Raw genomic sequence first — 19488 nt, forward strand, 5'->3', positions numbered from 1 at the left:
CTACAGACAGTTATTCTTGGCAAGAGTAGCCAGTGCTTTTAACCGCCGAGGCATCTCTGAAGTGCCACCCCCAACACCAACACAGACAGACAGACAGACAGACACACAGACACACACACACACACACACACACACACACACACACACACACACACTTTTAAAGTTACATCCAGTTAGAGTTTTGACACCTGTCAGGAGTATCATGCCACCTAGCACAGTGTGTGCAACTAAGTCACAGCATCACCTGGCCAACGTACTCAAGAACTTTCCCTCTAGTTGAGGGTGGCTATTATACCAAGCAAGTGTCCTAGAGGCTGACAGAACAAGTGCAATGTGATGAGATCATCAGGAAGGCACGAAGGAGGTGGTCAGACTGGCCTCTGCTAGTGTGAGTCAGAGAAGAAACAAAAAAAAGAAATTGGAGGAAGTGTTAGTTTCAGAAGATATTCATGTCAGGAAATCACTCCTGTGGTTGGTCAATTTCTTAAAAATGTATGTATGTATGTATGTATGTATGTATGTATGTATGTATATATATAATTAGGCATGAGGTTGGTGCAATGGCTCAGTGGTTAAGAACACTGCAGTTGCAGAGGACCTAGGTTCAATTTCCAGCACCCATATGGTGGCTCACACCTGTCACTAACTCCAGTTCCAAAGGACCCTATACCCTCTTCTCACCTTACTCACCAACCATGCATATGGCACACATACACACATTCAGGCAAAATGCCCACCCACAAAACATACAAATAAATCTTAAAAGAATTTTCTATAAAATCTCAGGTAGCCCAGGCTGGCCTTGAACTCACTGTGTAGCTGAAGCTAACCTTGAGTTCCTGATCTTCTTGCCACTGTATCTTTAGTACTAGGATTATAGGCATGAGCCATCACAGGACTTGGTAGATGAATTTCTAAAAAAGGGGTAACCGACATTATCTGAGTCTTTGTCCTTGACAGCTTACATTCCAGGCAGGGGCCCAAGTTAGAAAACAAATGATCATAGTGTGTAGAAATACAATGGGGAAGTAATTTGAAGAACCAATCAGAAACCAGATCATAGGAGAGAGCGCAATTTATAGTAACTGCACAGGTGGGGTAGGGTTGGTTTCAGGTAGGGGTGGGAGCGGGGGTCCTCTAGACTTCTGAAAGTGCCTAACTATGGCCAGACTGGCACAAGGTAGTATCTACCACATGGGTTCTGGGTGATGATAGCTTTCATAGAACCAACCAGAAAACATGTAGCTTCATATTTTGGACTCTAAAATTTAGAGTAATTTCCTGCTTGGAAAAAAAAAAGATTTCTTGCCAAGATGTGTAACATGGTAGAGGTTTCAGCTGAAGCCATCTTTGGTTTTCACCTGAAATATCTGATGAGGATACACCCAACACTGTTCTAGAAATTCAAAGTTGAAATGCCCCAGCTAACTGCCTGTTCTTGGCTTCTGTGTAACTGCTTGCTTGCTTCCCACTGCAACTGCCAACCTTCTGTGTCCTTCATTTCTAAAAACTCCCTGTAATATACATTAGAGGCCGCTCTGTGAGAAGTGTTTCTCTCCAGGCAGTGGCTTGCCTGTTCAATACAGACTGTCAATTTGGACGTCAGTCACACTGAGTGATCGCTGGATTTTTACCCCATAACAGAGGCTGGCATTGCCTTTCTTTACCTCTCAACTGCTTCCTCTCAGACCAAGAGTTGGACATTTCAGTTTCTGGTAAAGCTAATCTAAATGTGAAATTAGTATGAGTTATGCTTTTAAGGGAGCAAGATTTCAAAGCTGTCTGGCATTAACTTTACTTTCTAACATCCATTTCTGCCCTAATAAGATCATAAATTCACTAAAGGTAATGCCCAGCTTGGAATCAGAGCTTCAGACAGAAAAGGTGTGACCTCTGCATTTTCCAGATACATAAAAATAATCCACAGTAATCAAAGCCTTGTGTTTGTCTTTTTTGAATATATTAGCTCACCCATCCTGCACAGCACCCAGCCCACACATTCGTATTTCAGAAGGTGATCTCATCTCAGATAGAGCCTCCCTCCCAAAGAGAGAAAAGGTCTTGACAGGCAACTTCTTGTCAGGCAAAAAAGAAACTGAATTGAACTAAGATGACCCATAAGCAGTAGTTCTTTTTCTTTCTCCCCTCTGTGTTTTGTTTTGTTCGTGTTTCAGACAGGATCTCACTGTGTAGCCCAGGCTACTATCTGGGCTAGTAACCCTGCCTCCACCTGCCTAGTGCTAGATTTCAGGTGTCTGTCACCACCCCAGCTTACACATGGTCGAGGGTTGTTTTTTAAAGGGATTAAGGCACTGGACAGTGGTGGCACATGCCTTTAATCTCAGCACTTGGGAGGCAGGGGCAGATGGATTTCTGTGAGGCCAGCCTGGTCTACAGAGCAAGTTCCAGGACAGTCAGGGCTACACAGAGAAACCTTGTCTTGAAAAACCAAAACTAAGCAGGTGGTGGTGGCACACACCTTTAATCCCAGCACTCGGCAGGCAGAGGCAGGCGGATCGCTGTGAGTTCAAGGCCAGCCTGGTCTACAAAGCCAGTCTGGCACAGCCAAGGCTCCACAGAGAAACCCTGTCTCAAAAAGAAAGAAAGAAAGAAAGAAAGAAAGAAAGAAAGAAAGAAAGACAGACAGACAGACCAAAACCAAGCAGAGAGAGAGAGAGAGAGAGAAAAGAAGAAGAAGAAGAGGAGGAGGAGGAGGAGGAAGAGGAGGAGAAGAAAGAGGAGGAGGAGGAGAGAAGAGAAGAGAAAGAGACTAGACATTTCTCCTGGGACTGTAGATAGTCATATAAAGGCCTTTCTTATGAAAGTCTGGAGTTGACCCTACCTAGTCTTTCTGTCTTCTGGCTGTAGATGCTGTGCTTCCTACCCACCACTGCAATCAGCCATGAGTTGACACAGCACCAGGGGTTGGGGGTGGGGACTCCCCAGATCTCATGACCAGGCTATTTGCAACTTGAACCGACATAACTGTGAGTTAAATAAACCTCTTCACTCCACAGGTAGCATGCCTCGGGGATTGCAGCAGCAAAGGCTGATTAATGCAGTAGCTTGCCTTGCTTTATACTGAACGTAGCAACACCTCATTAATTCCAGTTCTGTCATCTTGAATTTGATAATGGCTTAGCAAGTAGTGTTTCCTTGTGAAATCACTATTTTGTAAACAGGACACCAGTTGATAATGCTATCGTTGCAATGATCACGAAAGCCTTTTACAAGCTTTCATGTAAGCTGGTGTGGCTTTAGAAATACCAGCTTATGTAAACAGCCATTGACTTTGCAAGCAAGTTTGTGATTTGTCCTTTAGATGTTTCAAAGAATTCCACAGACAAAACTGCTGATCTACTTTGGGCTGTCAAGAAACAACAATGGTAATAATGGTGAAGATTTATTGAGAACCATAAATAAAACCTTTCCCATGGCTTTGTGATATAAACATTTTTTAACATAAAGATTTTTTTTTAAAAGGCTACTTCATTGGTGTTGATTAAAAATGCATCCGTATAGGAGACTTTCCATAGCTGTGCAAGATACAAGTCTCGAACTCTGTGGTGAAGCTTTATTCCAAAGGCTGACGAGATGTTAGAAATGGAAGGGCATCTCTGCCCCAGAAGGCCCTGACTGACTAGGAAGCATCTCAAAAGACAAATTGTGGGGAGAGAAGAGACTGTTGCTTCTTAGGAAATGGTACCGTCGACCTCATGGGGCCAAAGCACTTGCAGAAACAAAGCAGAACTCTCAGGCAGAGGAATATCCGAGCTCTCTCCTCATACTTATCTCCGAATATCTGTAGCCAGTGTGTGAAAAATGACTCAGCATTTCACCACGATAGGTTCACCTGTTTGTATGTCCAGGACCATAACATGTTTAGGTCAAATGCGTCAGTCCCTCAGGGTTTCAAGCGAAGAGTAAAGCACTGGCGTATGATTGGGCTTCAGTGACATAGTCCTGGCAAGCCACCGAAGTGGTTTCACTTCTACGGCCGTATTTGATGCAGAGGAAGTGTCTTCTTTTCTGTTCTTCCAGATCTATCATTTTTAAAGTGAATTTTTATCTTACTGCATTTACTTATGTGGAGGTGAGGTGGGGTGCCGGGCACATACCACGTGTGTCTGTAGAGTCAGAGGGTAACCCTCGGGGGTTCTCCCCGCCTACCATGTGAGTCTCGGGGATCGAACTCAGGTCATCAGGTGTGGTGACAGGAGACTTCACCCACTGAGCCATCTCACTGGCCCAGCTCTATCACTTTTTGTAGATGACTTTTCCTTTAGCTACAACGTAATCAATTAATTCATGGTGGCCTCCAAACTGGTAAATCAAGTGTTCCCATCTAGAAAGAAATCAAACAGTTGCTTCAAAGGCATAGAAATCAAAAGCATCACCGGGTCAGTTAATACAAATATAAAGTGAATTCAGGCGTGTGGGTGTGTGTGTGAGTGTGTGTGTGTGTGTGTGTGTGTGTGTGTGTGTGTGTGTGTGTGTGTGCATTCATATATGTGAGTACACATGTGGGGGGCATGCCTGCTCACTTGTGTGGGTACACGGGGAGGCCAGTGGTCCACATTGGGGGTCTTTCTGAATCACTACCCCCTACTCATATTTTGAGGCAGGTGAGTAACTGAACCTGGAGTCTCTCTGTTGAATGAGACTGGCTGGTAGGCAAACCTTGGGCATGCCCCAGTCTGTTTCCCCAGTTGCTCAAAGCACAGGCCTATCCTGCTAAGCCTGACTTTTTACATGGGCACTGATGCTAAACTCCAGGCTTTTGTGTTTGTACACCAAGTGCTTTATGAACTTAGCTAGTTCTCTAGCTCTGGAAGTGAAGAGAAACTGATTCATGAGTGACACATGCACATTATCTTTGATGGGAGGAGAAGATTGTTCCAGAAGGAGTGAAATTATGGAGCTGCTCTCTTCTGTTGAACATGGGATCCAAGGGCTCATGAGGCTTAAAGAGACACAACACTTCCAATATTTAGATTTAGACACTAGCAGCCAACTTGTAGCATTGGCGGCCCAGGTCGTAGCAGACCACGGTGAGTGTTAAGAACCCAAGAGTAGGGCTAGAGAGATGGCTCAGCGGTTAAGAGCACCGACTGCACTTTCTGAGGTCCTGAGTTCAATTCCCAGCAACCACATGGTGGCTCACAACCATCTGTAATGTGATCTGATGTGCACGATTTACATAATAAATAAACAAAAAATATCTTTAAAAAGAGTAAAAAAAAAAAAAAAAAAAAGAACCCAAGAGTAGAGCAGCCAAGTGGAGGCTTTGAGAGCCTTTTGAGTGCATGAGTCAGAGAACAAATAAGCCAGAACCAGAGTGACAAATCGAGCTGCAAACAAGCAAAAGGTCAGGAGGCGAGCACAAAACCAAACACACAGGCCCAGGGACGAGTCCCAAGTCCAGGAAAGCAGCAGGAATTGGAGGCCCATGAAAAATGCAAGGCATATCAAGAGACTTGGATACTTGATTTATTGTGTAGCTGAAGATCTCAGGGGAGACTTTCTGGTTGGAAAGAGGTAAAGAGAGAAGGGGCCGGGTAGTGTGGGGTCTCCGCAGAGCCCGATACTTATTAATAACAAATGGAAAAGGCTCTAAAACTTGTCTATATCAACTAAGACAGCTAATGGCTGCTACAGTTAGTGCCAGCCTGGGAGAACACGCACCTGGATGCGTTGATGATGATGACATCCCCCTGTTTGCCAACTTCCAACGATCCGTGTGTGTGAGATTTTCCCAGCGCATAAGCAGCATTGATGGTGGCAGCAGCCAAGGCCTCTGGCATGGACATTCTCATGTTCACACAGGCCAAGTGCATGACCATTGGCTAAGGCGAGAAGACAGAGCATCAGAGAAGAGCAACAGAGCAGTGGCTGCTAGCTAGGACGCCTCGCCACACAGCACAAGTGAAGACAATTAAATGTGTGTCTGGAGGGAATAGCTCAGGAATAGTTTGTGCTTAGTGTGTGAAAGGCCACAGATTTTTATACCACTCCAATATATATATATATATATACACACACACATATATAAACATATATACACACACATAAATATATATGATATTATATATCATATCAATATATATTACACACATATATAATATATGGATTATATTACATATTACACACATATATGCAACATATAGCTAAGTTGCTACTGGAAAATGAGAATTTACACATAAGATTTTCAAGCTATGGGGAAATTTCCTTTATTATTTAACAGTCCTGTGTGTTTAATATTTACTTACAATTTTTCAAAACCCTGTGCTGTGTAAAAAGTTTGCCTCCACGCTTACTCACTAAAGCGTCACTGACTTTGTGCTGCGCTTCAGAGAAGGAAGAGGACTCATTAAAAGCCTTAAGTCTGAATCAGAAGATGATTCAAATCGAGGATTTATCTCTTCAGACCCGGATGCATTTGTGTGTGCAGAAAAAGTCAATTATTTATACTTCCTTTTCCTCTTTCTTCTCAGGGAAATATCTTTCCATTTTTAAATACATTTCTACAACTAATGAACAATTGAAACATTTATAGGCTTCATAGTTTACTTTGATCAGAAAACCAACCAACCAAACAAACAAAAAGCCCTGAAGAGTTGTTACCATGGAAAAGCAGTATGCGTTGGGGTTGAAATCGCTGCCCAGGGCAACTATGACTCCCTCATCCAACATCTTCCTGGCTCGAGGCTGCTTCAGCCTAAGGGAGGAGAAAAAGGTGTCAGTTTCCAGGTAGAGCTTTTGCAGGATGGAGTCAAGAACAGAGAGAACATTTCATGTTCTAGAAGAAGAAAGAAAGCTGCAGGGTAAGTGGAAGAGTGGAGGAGAGCACTAACATCACCCAGCATTTCATGGCTTGATCTATTGTTTGCACCTTTAGGTTGATGACTGTACCACTGTTGCTGCATCTCTTGGCATCTAGGTTTCTACTATGAGCATTCTCAGGAGGTTCTTCTTCTTCTTCTTCTTCTTCTTCTTCTTCTTCTTCTTCTTCTTCTTCTTCTTCTTTTTCTTCTTCTTCTTCCTCTTCCTCTTCATCTTCTTCCTCCTCCTCTTCCTCTTCCTCTTCTTCCTCCTCCTCTTTCTCCTCCTCCTCCTCTTCTTCTTCCTCTTCTTCCCCTTCTTCCTCCTCCCCCACCTCCCCTTCCTCTTCCAATGCACCTCCAAAGGCTGTGTTCTCATAACCTGCACGTGAAGGCATTGTGTCAGGGTAAGAAAAGTCCTCACCTCAGCATGTAGGCTGTGGTGGGCAGAAGGACAGCCGAACACCCGGCTGCAGCCATGGCGGCAATACCTTCGTCGCTGACTTCCTCCAGGTGGCTGATCGCCCGTGCTCCCAGTTCAGCCCCAAGCTAGATGGAATGGACAGAGAAGGAAAGGTTTAACAGGCAACAACAACTCAATAAAATACCGTGACATTGCTTCCCCTGCTGTTAAGAAAGATTCACAAACCCCCATGTAGATAGTGTTTGTCAAAGACAGCCATTTGAAAATGAGCGTGTTAGTGGTAAAACCTAGTCTTAAGGTGGGGTGTGGCGGCTCACAGCTGTAATCCAAGAGCTTGAAAGACTGAGGCAGGAGAATGATCTAAACTACATAGTAAGTTCCAGACCAGCCCAAAACAATATAAAGAGACCTTGTTTTTTTGTCTTTGTTTGTTTGTCTGTTTTTTGTTTGTTTGTTTTAAAAGCAAACACACAAAAAATGAATCTTAAACATAATTAATATTTTTCTGAAACAATTCTGTGACTCTCAGGGATCAGAATAAAAATGAAAAATAATATCAGTAATAAAACATAATTAACTCTAGTATTCTCAGAAACAGAACGAAGACGGATACCTTGGCATTCCATCCACTAGCTTTCCTTCCTCTTCTTTCTTTTTCCCAGGGTCTTTTCTGCAGGTCTGGAATTCACCAGATGCTTAGGCTAGAGCCCCAGAGATCTGCTTCTCTCTACCCCTTCAGGGCCAGGATTATAATCACATCCCACCACGCCTACACTGCTTCCCTGGGTCCTGGGGTGAGACTGGGGTCTTTGTACTTCCAAGGCTAGCACTTTACTGAGGGAGCCATCCTTTAGTTCCTCAAGAAAGTTTCTAGAAAGGTCAGGGGTTCCCAGGCTCAGCCAGACCAGGAACTTCCCATTTCTCTATCTTTCCAGAAGGGTACTCCTAGCTCGGAACAGATGAACCACCTGTCTGCAGCACACGTGTGCGGGAGGGAGCCGATGGCCAGCCATACCTCGGCAGCTTTCATCGGATGGAGCTCATCCCCATGGAAGTTGATCTGGAACCCCATTCTCTTCCCATCTTCAAGAATCCTTCTGGTAGTATCCAGATCAAAGACGCCCTTCTCGCAGAACACATCTATGTTGTCCACATGTAGTTCCCCGTTTTGGCCAAGCTCCTTCAGCCTTGGCAGGTGGTTACTGATGATGTCATCAGCAGCTTCAATGGCAGTTTTTCCTCTAGCGGAAGAAAATGAGATTATATCCTGGGCATATTCTTTATATGTGTGATACTTATATATTTTTAACATGCATATCTTTAATATATGTGATATGTAATGCATTGCTTAATACCTATATTTATCATGTGCCCTACATGTACATTTAAGAATATATAAAAACAAACAAATAAATAAATAAAATTAAAAAATAAAATAAATAAAAAATAAAGCCCAGGACAGCCAAAGCTACACAGAGAAACCCTGTCTCAAAAAACCAAAATAAATAAATAAATAAATAAATAAATAAATAAATTCAATAAAGGAAGGATAATAAACAGAATAGGAAAATGACCTTAAGCCTCAAAAAGGGAAACAGTCTAGGAAAGAACTCAGCATTTGACAGTTGTGCCATGCTCACACAGTAAGTGTAGTAACAAGACTTCTGTTTACAGGACCTTGCTATATACAGAGATGTAGACTGCTTGGCCTCACTAGGCCCATGGGAATGCCAACAAGGCCGAATCTCTGTATAAAGGACACTTAAGGACACCCTGACCTTCCCCTAAGGCCCCTGTCTCAGAAACAGGAGTGGAACAGGAAGAAGAAAGCCTTGAGACATTCCATACAACCCAGGAGTTCTTAGTTACCAGCAAGGGCAGCGCTTTTGACATCAGATGGGCAGGGGGCGCCCCACACCTCCTCACTCTGTAACTTTAGGCATGTGATTTGGCTGTGATCCAAGCATCAGGGGTAAATCAGTGGGAATCAAGACACAAGCCACAGTGGCTGGCTGGCAGCTGGAGACAGTTTCTGTAAAACTCCAGCCTTGTATTTGGCACAGTGGCTCTCACTCAGCAACACATGTATGTAGACCAGAAGGGGTCACCAAGAAGGGTATTTGCATAATTTTTTTTTTTTTTACTTCTCACAACAATGACATAGAACAGGGTTATGAAGTTTCTTTATTACATGGGTGGTTTTTCGTGCTTGAAACCATTAAGAAACACCCTAAAAAACCACTTAGCTAACACTAAAGGTGCATTTAAACTCAGGTTTCAACACTTAAAAAAAAAAAAAAAAAGAAAGCAGGCTATCTCACACTTTATATTCCACTTGAAAACATCTATAACTTGCAATAGACAGGCTCTTACAAAAGTCTCAGTCCAAACTTTAAAAATTAAAAAAAAAACGCTAAAAGCTTAAAACAAAGAGCACTGCAAATATTAAATATTTATATTTTTCTGTATTATCAGTTGTATGATTATTTTTTGAGGCAGGCTCTCACTATGTAGCCCTGGCTGGTCTGGAACTTGCTATACAGACCAGGCTAAGCTCAAACACAGTGATCCTCCAGTTCTGCCTTTTGAGTGCTGGGATTAAAGGCATGCACCATCATGCCTGGAATGTGTTTTGTTTTGTTTTTTAATTGTTAGTGTTAATTTTTTGGTTCATTTAATTGAAGGTAGTAAGTGAATATCTGCATCCACTGTTATGCTCCTACACAACACAGCGACACAGCAATAAGCGGCGTACTGTATTCTTTTAAACTACTCCAAAACAGATTTCCCCACAAAAAAAGTAGTAAATGGAGCCATGCCTATGTCAGTGTGAGTCAGCCACTTCACAATGCGCAAATATCTTATAGATAGTAATTATGCCTTTTAAAACACGAACTTTATTTGATAATTTAATATAATAATTATGTACAATTGTAAATTACCAAACAAAGTTCATGACGGTGAAAAAATTATTTTAAATAATGAAAATGATTTAAATTTAGATAGTGTTTGTAACGTAAGCCTATGGCTTAAGTCTGTGCTTTCTTCATCAACAAGCTGAAGACCGGGCAGAGTTTTGGAGACACCTGCTCTGCCAACCTTCGGATCTGGACCCCGGGGGCCTTGCTCTTCCTACAAGTTCCAGGACGGACAGGAACTGCACAGCAAGGTTATCGGTGCCTAAGGAGACAGAGTTCTCCCCCATAAAGCCAGGTCGCAGAAATTCTTTACCTAAAGGCGGGGGGGTGGGGGGGTGGGGGAGGGGGGGGTCGGGGGGGCCGGGGGGAGGGGTGGGGCAGGGGAATTACCTGCAATTGAGGAAACAGATTGACAAAAACCCTTCTGCAGACACTTAGACTACACAATTTGGTCTCTTAGACGAAGTAACTAGTAATCTTTACAGTGGTTTGTGCCAGTTGATTATCATGGGAAATTATTTGAATTAGAAGCTATAATTTAAAAGGACTCGCAGGGGTCCACTCGTTATACCAACGAAAAGAAGGCTTGGCGTATTGTCTCCTTTTTCATCCTTAAGGGACTAGGAAAACTGATGAAGCTGCTGGAACCTCCTTCCTAAAAACACCTGGGTACCACGACTGGCCTTTAGAAGCACAACACCATTCCAGAAGCTTCTCTGGATGGTCTCCTGGCAAGAGCAGAAGTGCTAGAGAGCCTCCACCCTCCAGAGAAGCACAGCCCCGGGCTCTGGTCCCAGTGCCTGAGTGCCAGCTGGACCCCACCAAGGAGATTACTTGGGTACTGAGTGAGCCCCGCAGTAAGTGGCCGAGAGGCTGAGAGGCATCTCCCTCTGGGCGCGCTCGATGACTCGCAGCATCTTCAGCTCGGTCTCCAAGTTGAGGCCATATCCGCTCTTGCACTCCACTAAGGTGGTGCCGGCCCTCATCATGCACTGCAGCCGCTGCCGGAAGGAGCTGAACAGTTCCTCCTCCGAGGCTTGGCGAGTGTGCTCCACCGTGAAGTTGATCCCTCCTCCAGCCTGGTGAATGTCCATGTACGTGGCCCCTGCCAACTGAACGCATGCGTGTCTCCCTCAGGGAGGTTACAGGCAGGTCTACAGAACCTCCCTCCCTGGGCGACAGTAGAAGATGATTAAGGGGTTCAGCAGTTAAGAGCAGGTGCTGCTGTTGCAGAGGACTGGGGTTTGGTTCCCAGCATCCTCCTGGCAGCTCACACCCAGCTGGCATTCTCGTTACAAGGGAATCCATTCCCCCGCCCCTCCCCCACATGCTTAAAAATAAAAAGAATGCTAAAATAAAATCAAATTTACAAGATGGTTTTAAGAAGCAGCTGGGAACAATGACAGCACTCAGAACGTGGAGGCAGGGGAGCTCAGAAGCCCAGCCCGGCCTACGTGAGACCTTCAATCAATCAATCAATCAATCAATGAAATTAGTTTAAGAAACAATAGCGCACAGGCACTGATGGCCAGATCAGAAAGGAGGGCACAAAATTCTTAAATACTGTCTTAGATGTGCAGAAGGAAGTCCCCCCAAAATACTTGAGAGGTAGAGATGGGCCGTGGGGTGGGTGGGCAAATGGGCATCTGAAGGCAGCGGCAGTTAGCACTCAGATACAGGAGTATTTCAATGTTGCAACAGTGCGTAACCAGCCGAGCCCTCCGTTCACTCTGCGTCCCTCGGCCTGTTTGAGAAAACAAAGCTTAGAGGGTTTCAGGAACCCAAAGCGATCATTCGGTAATCTACTAACCAAGACTAGGGGCAGACTCCATGTCGTTGGGTACCAGAGTTTGGAGCCTAATTTGCTGTCCCTCAGGCAACTAAAAGGGTTCTGTCTATCATCCCAGTGGCACTAGTTCTCTGGACAGTAGGGAGTGTGGACCAAACAAAACATGCAGGCCCTTGGGCTAGACTTGGCCTGGCCCAGCCGTCCTCAGCTAGCCTACATCCTCTTCCCTTCCCCAGACCTTGCTTTCTCCAGTGTCTGTACTCTGACAGCATTTGGGCCACGGTCTCTATGATGGCTTTTAGCTCTGAAGTTCGATGCAATAATAAATTTATCTTAAAAGCAATTCTGATTCGTTGGAGAAGGTGCGTGGGGGCCGAAGAGGAGGATTCTTAGCAATACTGTCACTGCTAGGTTGTGCTCCCCCCCCCCACCAACCCGCCCCCCTCCCCTTAACAATGGCTCCATTTAGGGCCTGGCTATGACTCCTGTAACTGGTAACAACCGTATTTTATGTTCTTCATAAGTCTCATACTTCTGAGGGGGAAAAAAAGAATAATGTAAGGCAGTTTATTGAGTTACTTTTTGTTTAGTAATATGTTTTTCCAAGTTCATCCACATGAAGCAGTGATTTTTCAAACTCTTTCTTGAAACTCGTTGCAAAGTTCCTTGTTCAAAGTTCCGAATAATGGTTTAGAATACAAGAAGAGAGCAGAAATCAGCCATCAAGTTGCTGAAACTCTGTTTCTGTTTTTGTTTTCTAAAAAGTCTATAGTTGAAAATCTTCAAACACCTCTTTTTAAAAAGCTGGTTACTAGCTCTACACATCATATAAAGATTTGGGGGCAGTTTCAACTAAGTCAATTTTATTGTAGCGTGTGTTCTTTATTAAGACATGTAAAGATAACCATTAAAAAGATAATACGTCATAGGTTGCCCACTTATGTAATCATCAGAGGAAACGGCCTGTTTGTGCTTTACTGATTGGCTGTGGGTCATTGCAGTTACCTTCATTGCAAACTCATGGACTCTTTCACCAGCCCACACGGGATGTGTGTGTGCGTCCACCAAACCTGCAACCAAAAGTGAAGAAACGGAAGGTGCTTAGACCGAGGGCATGGTGATGGCCATCCAGCTTGGAGGAGAAAGTGCAAGACTTTGTGAGATTCCCTCTATTTGGCTGATCTAGAACATTCTAATAGAGAAGACTAACTCAAGACAACGCAAATATCCCTTAGCGGTGTCTAACTCGCACGTTCAGTACCTATGCTCACCCCAAACAAACCTTGAAGCCAGGGCGGCAAAACTATTAACTGAGCAAAACTGAGAACGATATCACCAAGGGCTAGAAACTACAGTCTGCTACTCTGACAAGGTATCACAATAAGGAAGGTGCAACTAGCTTCAAGAAGGGGGTACTTGGGCTGCAGAGATGGCTCAGAGGTTAAGAGCACTGCCTTCTCTTCCTAAAGGTCCTGAGTTCAATTCCCAGCAGTCACGTGGTGACTCACAACCATCTACAATGAAATCTGGTGCCTTATTTGGTGTGCAAGTGTACATGTAGGCAAAACATTGTATACATAAGAAATAAAATAAGTCTTTTTTTTTTAAAGGAAGGAATAATTAAAGAGAATCTGTAATCACTTTCCAACACTGGCAAAGCAGAACTTCAGTACGTGGAAGAAGCCACAGGCACTTTTGAACACTGTGGCTAAGACTGTTTTGAAAACTGATCTTCTTCCTCTTTACTGTGCTAGAGCCACTGTTAAAACTGCTTTCAGAGTTTTATGAAAAAGTGCGTCAGTACCTGGTAAGACGCATTTCCCAGAGCAGTCAATTCGTTCCTCAAAAGTTTCTCCGGAAAACCGTCTTTGGATAACGTCGGTGGGGCCGATAGCTTTTATGAGTCCATCCCTGAGGGAGAAAAAGGAAAAAAAAAAAATCAAGAAATAGTTACTAAGTTTGGGGAAATTTTTCTGAAAACTCTGGTTAATTATTTAAATATGCTTTGGCTGTCCTAATGCTAGCCAAGATTTATTGTAGCTCCCTCTTGACCTTGGCTTTTAGAAAAGAACAAAGACAAAAAGTCAAACCATGTGTAGAAGAGAATGATTGTCATTTTTTTCTCCTTTAAGATCAGTGCTCCACTTTCCCACAGTACTAGATCCCTAAAAGATGCCTGAACATGGGGACCACTCAGAGTAAAGACTACATCTCCCAGACTCCCGTTAGTCACTGGTCCCCATTTGTTGTGACTCCAAAGGCTCCTGTGTTTTCCCATGTTGCAGTTTTCTGAAGCGTGCCTCTGGAAAAGGAGTCAGGACCAGAAGGTTCTGGTCTCATCAGTGAATTAATCTGCTGATGGCCTCCTACGTTGTTGGGGTATATGGTGGAATTTAGGAGATGTGATCTGGCCAAAGGGAATGGGTTTTTGGGAGCATGCTTTTTGCAACTGTCTGTTCTCCCAGGCCCCTTTGTCTCTGCTTCCTGGCCTCCAGGGGCTAAGCCTCTTTGATCTGCTGTGTCCCCCTTCTGACTTTTGACCCCATCACATACCTAGAGCAATGAAGCTGTCACAGTGAAACCCAAAAGACCTTTCCTTTGTTCATTCTCTCTGGGTATCTTGTCCCAGTAATGGACCACTCACACTAGTGCAGGGGCATTTTGAGGAGAGCAAATTTAAGAATAGAACAAGAAACTAAGTTTTATTTTTTAAAAAAATCATATTCTGATTTTTGAATCCTGACAGCTTTTAACTGGCTGAGTTCAATAAACTACCCACTTTGCAATAAATCTGGTGGCAGAAAGGACCAGCCAGGTCAAACAGAATGCCCTCACTTGGCACTCGCTGCTTAGGAATCCTTTTCTCCTCTTCTATCAGAGGCGTGCCCAGTAGGCCTGGAACTGAATCAGGCAGGAATCCTGCGAAGGGCTCCACCGATCGAGCACTGGCTGTTGAAGCACACTGCATCAGGAGTGTGATCTGTGTTCTCAGGAGTCCTGCCCTAAGATGGAGGCTCCCTGCCTGTGCCTGCTGGGTAGGATGACTCCGAAAGTGTGGAGTTCTCCTCCTGGCCACATTAACCACACAGCTCTCTAACGTCTAAGAACAAGGGTTGTCGTCCAATGGTGGGTGTCTAGTGTCACGTTGGAACGAAGCACACATGCAGTGTCACAATTTCTCAAGGAAGCTAGAAATCATTGGCCAAGGTGCTAAGATTTTTGGCATTTTAGTAGCTTTGGACATTCTTTGGGGGAATGGTGAGATCTCATTGTTTACTACTAAGTGGGGATAACAAAAAAAAAAATAAACTACAAAATAATACACAGTCATAAAAGCCAGGTGTGGTGGCGCACGCCTTTAATCCCAGCACTTGGGGGAGACAGAGGCAGGCAGATCGCTATGAGTTCAGGGCCAGCCTGGTCTACAAAGTGAGTCCAGTACAGCCAAGCCTACGCAGAGAAACCCTGTCTCAAAAAACCAAACACCAAAAGCAAACAAACAAACAAAAGCAAAAAACAACAAAAACACAGTCATTCCTTTTCTTTGAAAGGCGTGGGTGTTTGTGCCTTTTTATTGACTTCAGAAAACAATCGAAAAGCATGCATGTTAGCGTTAATTCCCTGATTCAGGGTTTGGGTGATTTTGCTAGTCTGCTAGGGTTTTGTTTGTTTGTTTGTTTGTTTGTTTCAAAACAGGGTCTCACTTGGCTGCCCTGGAACCATGTAAATCAGGCTGGCTTTGAATCTGCCTATAGAGTGCTGGTATTAAAGGCCTGGCCAGTGTGCCCAGCTACATAATACACACCACAGGCCCTTTTTGAAGGAAGGAGGAGGGAGGATGTGCCGTTAGTATTATTTAAAAAGGTTTCTTTGTTTTGTTTTCCTTTTTAGTTCTTGTTTGTTTACTTTTTTACTTTTTGAGGCAGGGTCTCACGAAAAAACTCTACAGGCAGTCAAGGATTACCTCACCTTCTATCTCTTGAGTGTTGGGATTACAGACCTGGATCAATAGCCAGAGTTTTAGGGAGAAAAGGAATATATAGATTTTTTTTTTGTAGGAGCGGTATCCCAACTTCACCATCTAAAAGCACTTTAGAACCTTTAGTGGGCTCCATGATCATAATGAAAGACGCTCTGAAGGTGTTTTGTTGGAGAAATGGCTTCTAGGGAACCCCACCCAGCCTGTCCCCCCACTACTCACGTGCCCACTACCAGGCTGGCCCCCTCCAGCACCGCCAGGCTGCGCAGCGCGGGCCCGGCCAGGAAGCGCTCGCCGCGGGCGCACACCAGCACCACTTGCTGAGCATTCTCCAGCAGGAGGCGGTGGCCGCTCGCCATGGTCCTTCTAGCCACTGGCGGGATGCAAGGACTGTAGGGTCCTCCGGCTGCGGCTCCCTGGTGAGGCGGGGCTGGCCAGAGCTGGGCGGGAGCTCGCTAGCAGCCGGTGTCAATGACAGGAGCAGTGCCAACAAGAGCGGCCTCTTGGCAGTAAACTTTACCGTGGACGCCGGTGTTTTCAGGTTTCCTTTTCCGCCCCGCGAGGCGACTGGTGCACGGGCTAAGCTCCTTGGTCCGCGCGGCCTCCAAGCGCGGCTGCGGGTGCCTCGCACTGTTCGGTTGGTCAGCTCGGCTCTAGGGTCTGCTACCAGGCGGTCCCCAAGATGAAGGGGACCTGGGGTAGGGAAGGATGGAGCTGAGACCCCGAGTATCAGTTTGATGCCTCTCCCTGCTTTGTCCCTACCCCCTACGTGAAGGATAAATCTCAGCTGTGATACAAACTCGTTGAGGTAAAACTAGATCTGATTTCCTTGTCCTCCACAGCCACCGGACTCCCACTGTGGTGTGGTGGCCTCTACACACGTCGCCAACACGCTGAAGGTTGTAGACGGCATCTAGTTTTGTTTAAAGGAGGCTGGCAGGCACCAGGACTTGTTTAGATTATTTAAACTTAAAAAAAAATTTTTATATTATAATTACAATTATGTCATTTCCCTTTTCTCCTAAACCTTTCTTGTTCTTTTTCAAATTCAAGACCCATTTTACCTTATTAAGGAAATGATGTAAATTATGTATGTATGTATATGTATGTATGTATATATGTACATATATACATATATGTGTATGTATACACACACACACACACACACACACACACACACACACGCTGTGTGTATATCTCTGAATGCACAAATACTACCTGCTCAGTCTGTATAAATACTTGTACATATATGTTTTTAGGGCTTTTCTTTCTTTCTTTCTTTCTTTCTTTCTTTCTTTCTTTCTTTCTTTCTTTCTTTCTTTCTTTGAGACAAGGCCTTATTATATAGCCCTGGCTGTCCTGGAGCTCTCTATGTAGACCAGGATAGCCTTTTAACTCAGAGATCCACCTGTCTCTGGCCACCCATCTCACCTTAAAGCCATTATAAAACAGACAGCAAAAATATCTTTAGATGAACATATCAGAAACAATCATCCTTTAGCTCCACACCATGTCTTATAATAAAATACTAGAAAAACAAACAAACAAACAAAAAAGAAGAAGTTATAAAATAAGTAGACAGTGTGGGTGAAAAACCCAATGGCTACTCACAAGTAGAAACACAGTCAAATGTCCCTGCTGTGGAAAGAAAAAAGAAAATAAATAAATAAATAAATAAATAAATAAATAAATAAATAAGCTGCCAGCCTGGTCAAAATGAAAAAAGGAAGAAAGGCGGATGAGGTGGTAGAAACAGCAGAGGATAGAAACTCAGTCACTTATACATAGAGAATTGTTGGATTTTTATAGTATAAAATTTCTGCTAGCCTGCGCACTGGCAGACATAGGCATAAAGGATGGGTTCAAACTGAGGTTAACAAATGTGTCCTGCTCTTATTTCCATTACTTCTCTTCTGTCCCGACTTCAGGGAATCTGATTAGTTTCCCCACGTCACAGTTTTCTTAGCAAGCTTATATAGGCGTACTTGTTTCTATTTTGTGGATGTATTTGACCTTCAGATAAAATATAAGTCACTCGGACCAATACTCATGTATAAATGAGTAATGACATTCCCCTTGTTATTAGTTTATTGTAATGCTATTTTCCTCGATCTCAGCTGGGGCTAAGGAATAAACTTCAGGCTACAGTGCCAGTTTCTCCCCTGCCTTCACAGAATGTACCACATACTGTGCCTGTGGTCTGTATATTCATGGAAAGCATAAAAAAGAAATTGTACTTTTAAAAAATGGGTATTTAGGTCAGTGGGTGGCCTGGAAGCATCTGATTGGCCATCCAAGGAGGCATTACCTGAGAGACACCTGCAAACAGAGGGTTTGTAGACATGAGGAAGCTATGGAGAGGCTCAGCTGGTAAGAACGCTTACTGCTCTTCCAGAGGAGCCAAGGTCAGGTCCTAGCACCCACGTTAGGCGGCTCTCTACTGCCTGTAACTCCAGCTCCAGGCGATCGGACACCCTCTATAGGTGTGTCCTTGTGCACACGCACATGCACGCACACACACACACACACACACACACGGCACACACACATGAGACACACACATAACACACACCATTTCAAACTATTTTCAAAGTACCAAGAATCTTGGTACTGCCCAGCATCGTCATAGCACTGGCTTTACAAAGCTGCTCCAACGTCACCGACTCACATGAGGACTTCTTGTAGCCTTCCTTCCACCTGACCCTTGACCTTTAGGTTTTTTTTTCAGGTTTTGTGGGGTGATCAGAAATGTCACAGAAAGCAGCAAGCCTGACACCAACAGGACAGAAGAGGTCAAGCTGACAGGCATTGCTTCAACCTTCTGTTCCGCTTCTGACCTAATTAAAAGAGGCGGGGGCCGTAGGGTAGGCCAAGGACCCACGGGTCGCTGGCTTCTAGGTAAACAACAAAGTGCTGGTTCAGAGATAGCCACACCGTTCAAGGCCACAGTTCACAGCTTTTCCTCCTAGTATTTGTCAAAGGTGGGTGGGGAGCAGGTGGGGAGAATACTGGAAGGGCATTGGGTCAGGAAGAGTTGGCCTGATCTTTAGATGGGAGATACGCACAGACACACAGACAGAGACACACAGACACACACATAGAGACACACAGAGAGAGACACACACAGACACATGTATGTGTGTATGTATGTATGTATGTATGTATGTATGTATGTATATCATGCTCCGAACAGAAGCTCTGCACTTCCCAGCCCCTGCTCTGCCTGCACCCTCCCCCTCCCCCCACATCACAGTCTTTTCTTGTCTCCATTGAGGGCAGCTCCATCTGTTCCCGGCCTCAGCTCTATTGAACATGCTCCATCTATACCAACAGTGAGTCAGAGAGGATCTTACAAAAAAACCCAAAATCTAGAATTCTCCTGCCTCTACTACTGTCCCATGGGACCCTATTGTCTCTCTCCCTTCCGGAAGACTGCACCTGTACCACCTCTGAAAAATGATGGCTCCTGGTCATGCTCCACACTTGTGAGCTGCGGGAGTCTCTAAGCTCTCGGTGTTTTCCAGCCACTAGGACAGTGGCTCTCAACCTTCCTAACA

General features: G+C 44.4%; 2 protein-coding genes across 5 annotated transcripts in view; one reads left to right on the top strand and one right to left on the bottom strand.

The window, feature by feature from the left end:
- Positions 1-3557: 3557 nt before the first annotated feature.
- AMDHD1 (amidohydrolase domain containing 1) lies at positions 3558-16461 on the bottom strand. The gene is made up of 9 exons (XM_084794114.1): positions 16154-16461; positions 13757-13863; positions 12958-13022; positions 10998-11275; positions 8261-8486; positions 7246-7370; positions 6625-6718; positions 5686-5846; positions 3558-4345 (listed from the first exon to the last, which is right to left on the bottom strand). The coding sequence occupies exons 1-9, from the start codon at positions 16288-16290 to the stop codon at positions 4258-4260; spliced, it is 1281 nt and encodes a 426-aa protein (XP_084650240.1). The 5' UTR covers positions 16291-16461; the 3' UTR covers positions 3558-4257.
- Positions 16462-16562: 101 nt separating this feature from the next.
- Positions 16563-19488, top strand: part of CCDC38 (coiled-coil domain containing 38) — a 44230-nt gene continuing 41304 nt past the window's right edge. Inside the window, exon 1 of one of the 4 annotated variants that reach the window (XM_084794110.1) lies at positions 16563-16739. The gene's annotated coding sequence lies outside the window, so the exon portion shown is untranslated. The remainder of the gene's footprint in view (positions 16740-19488) is intronic. The other 3 variants (XM_084794112.1, XM_084794111.1, XM_084794113.1) reach the window with 3 other exon arrangements.

This window comes from Acomys minous (assembly GCF_964271855.1).
Source record: "Acomys minous genome assembly, chromosome: 9".
Lineage (NCBI taxonomy): Eukaryota > Metazoa > Chordata > Mammalia > Rodentia > Muridae > Acomys > Acomys minous.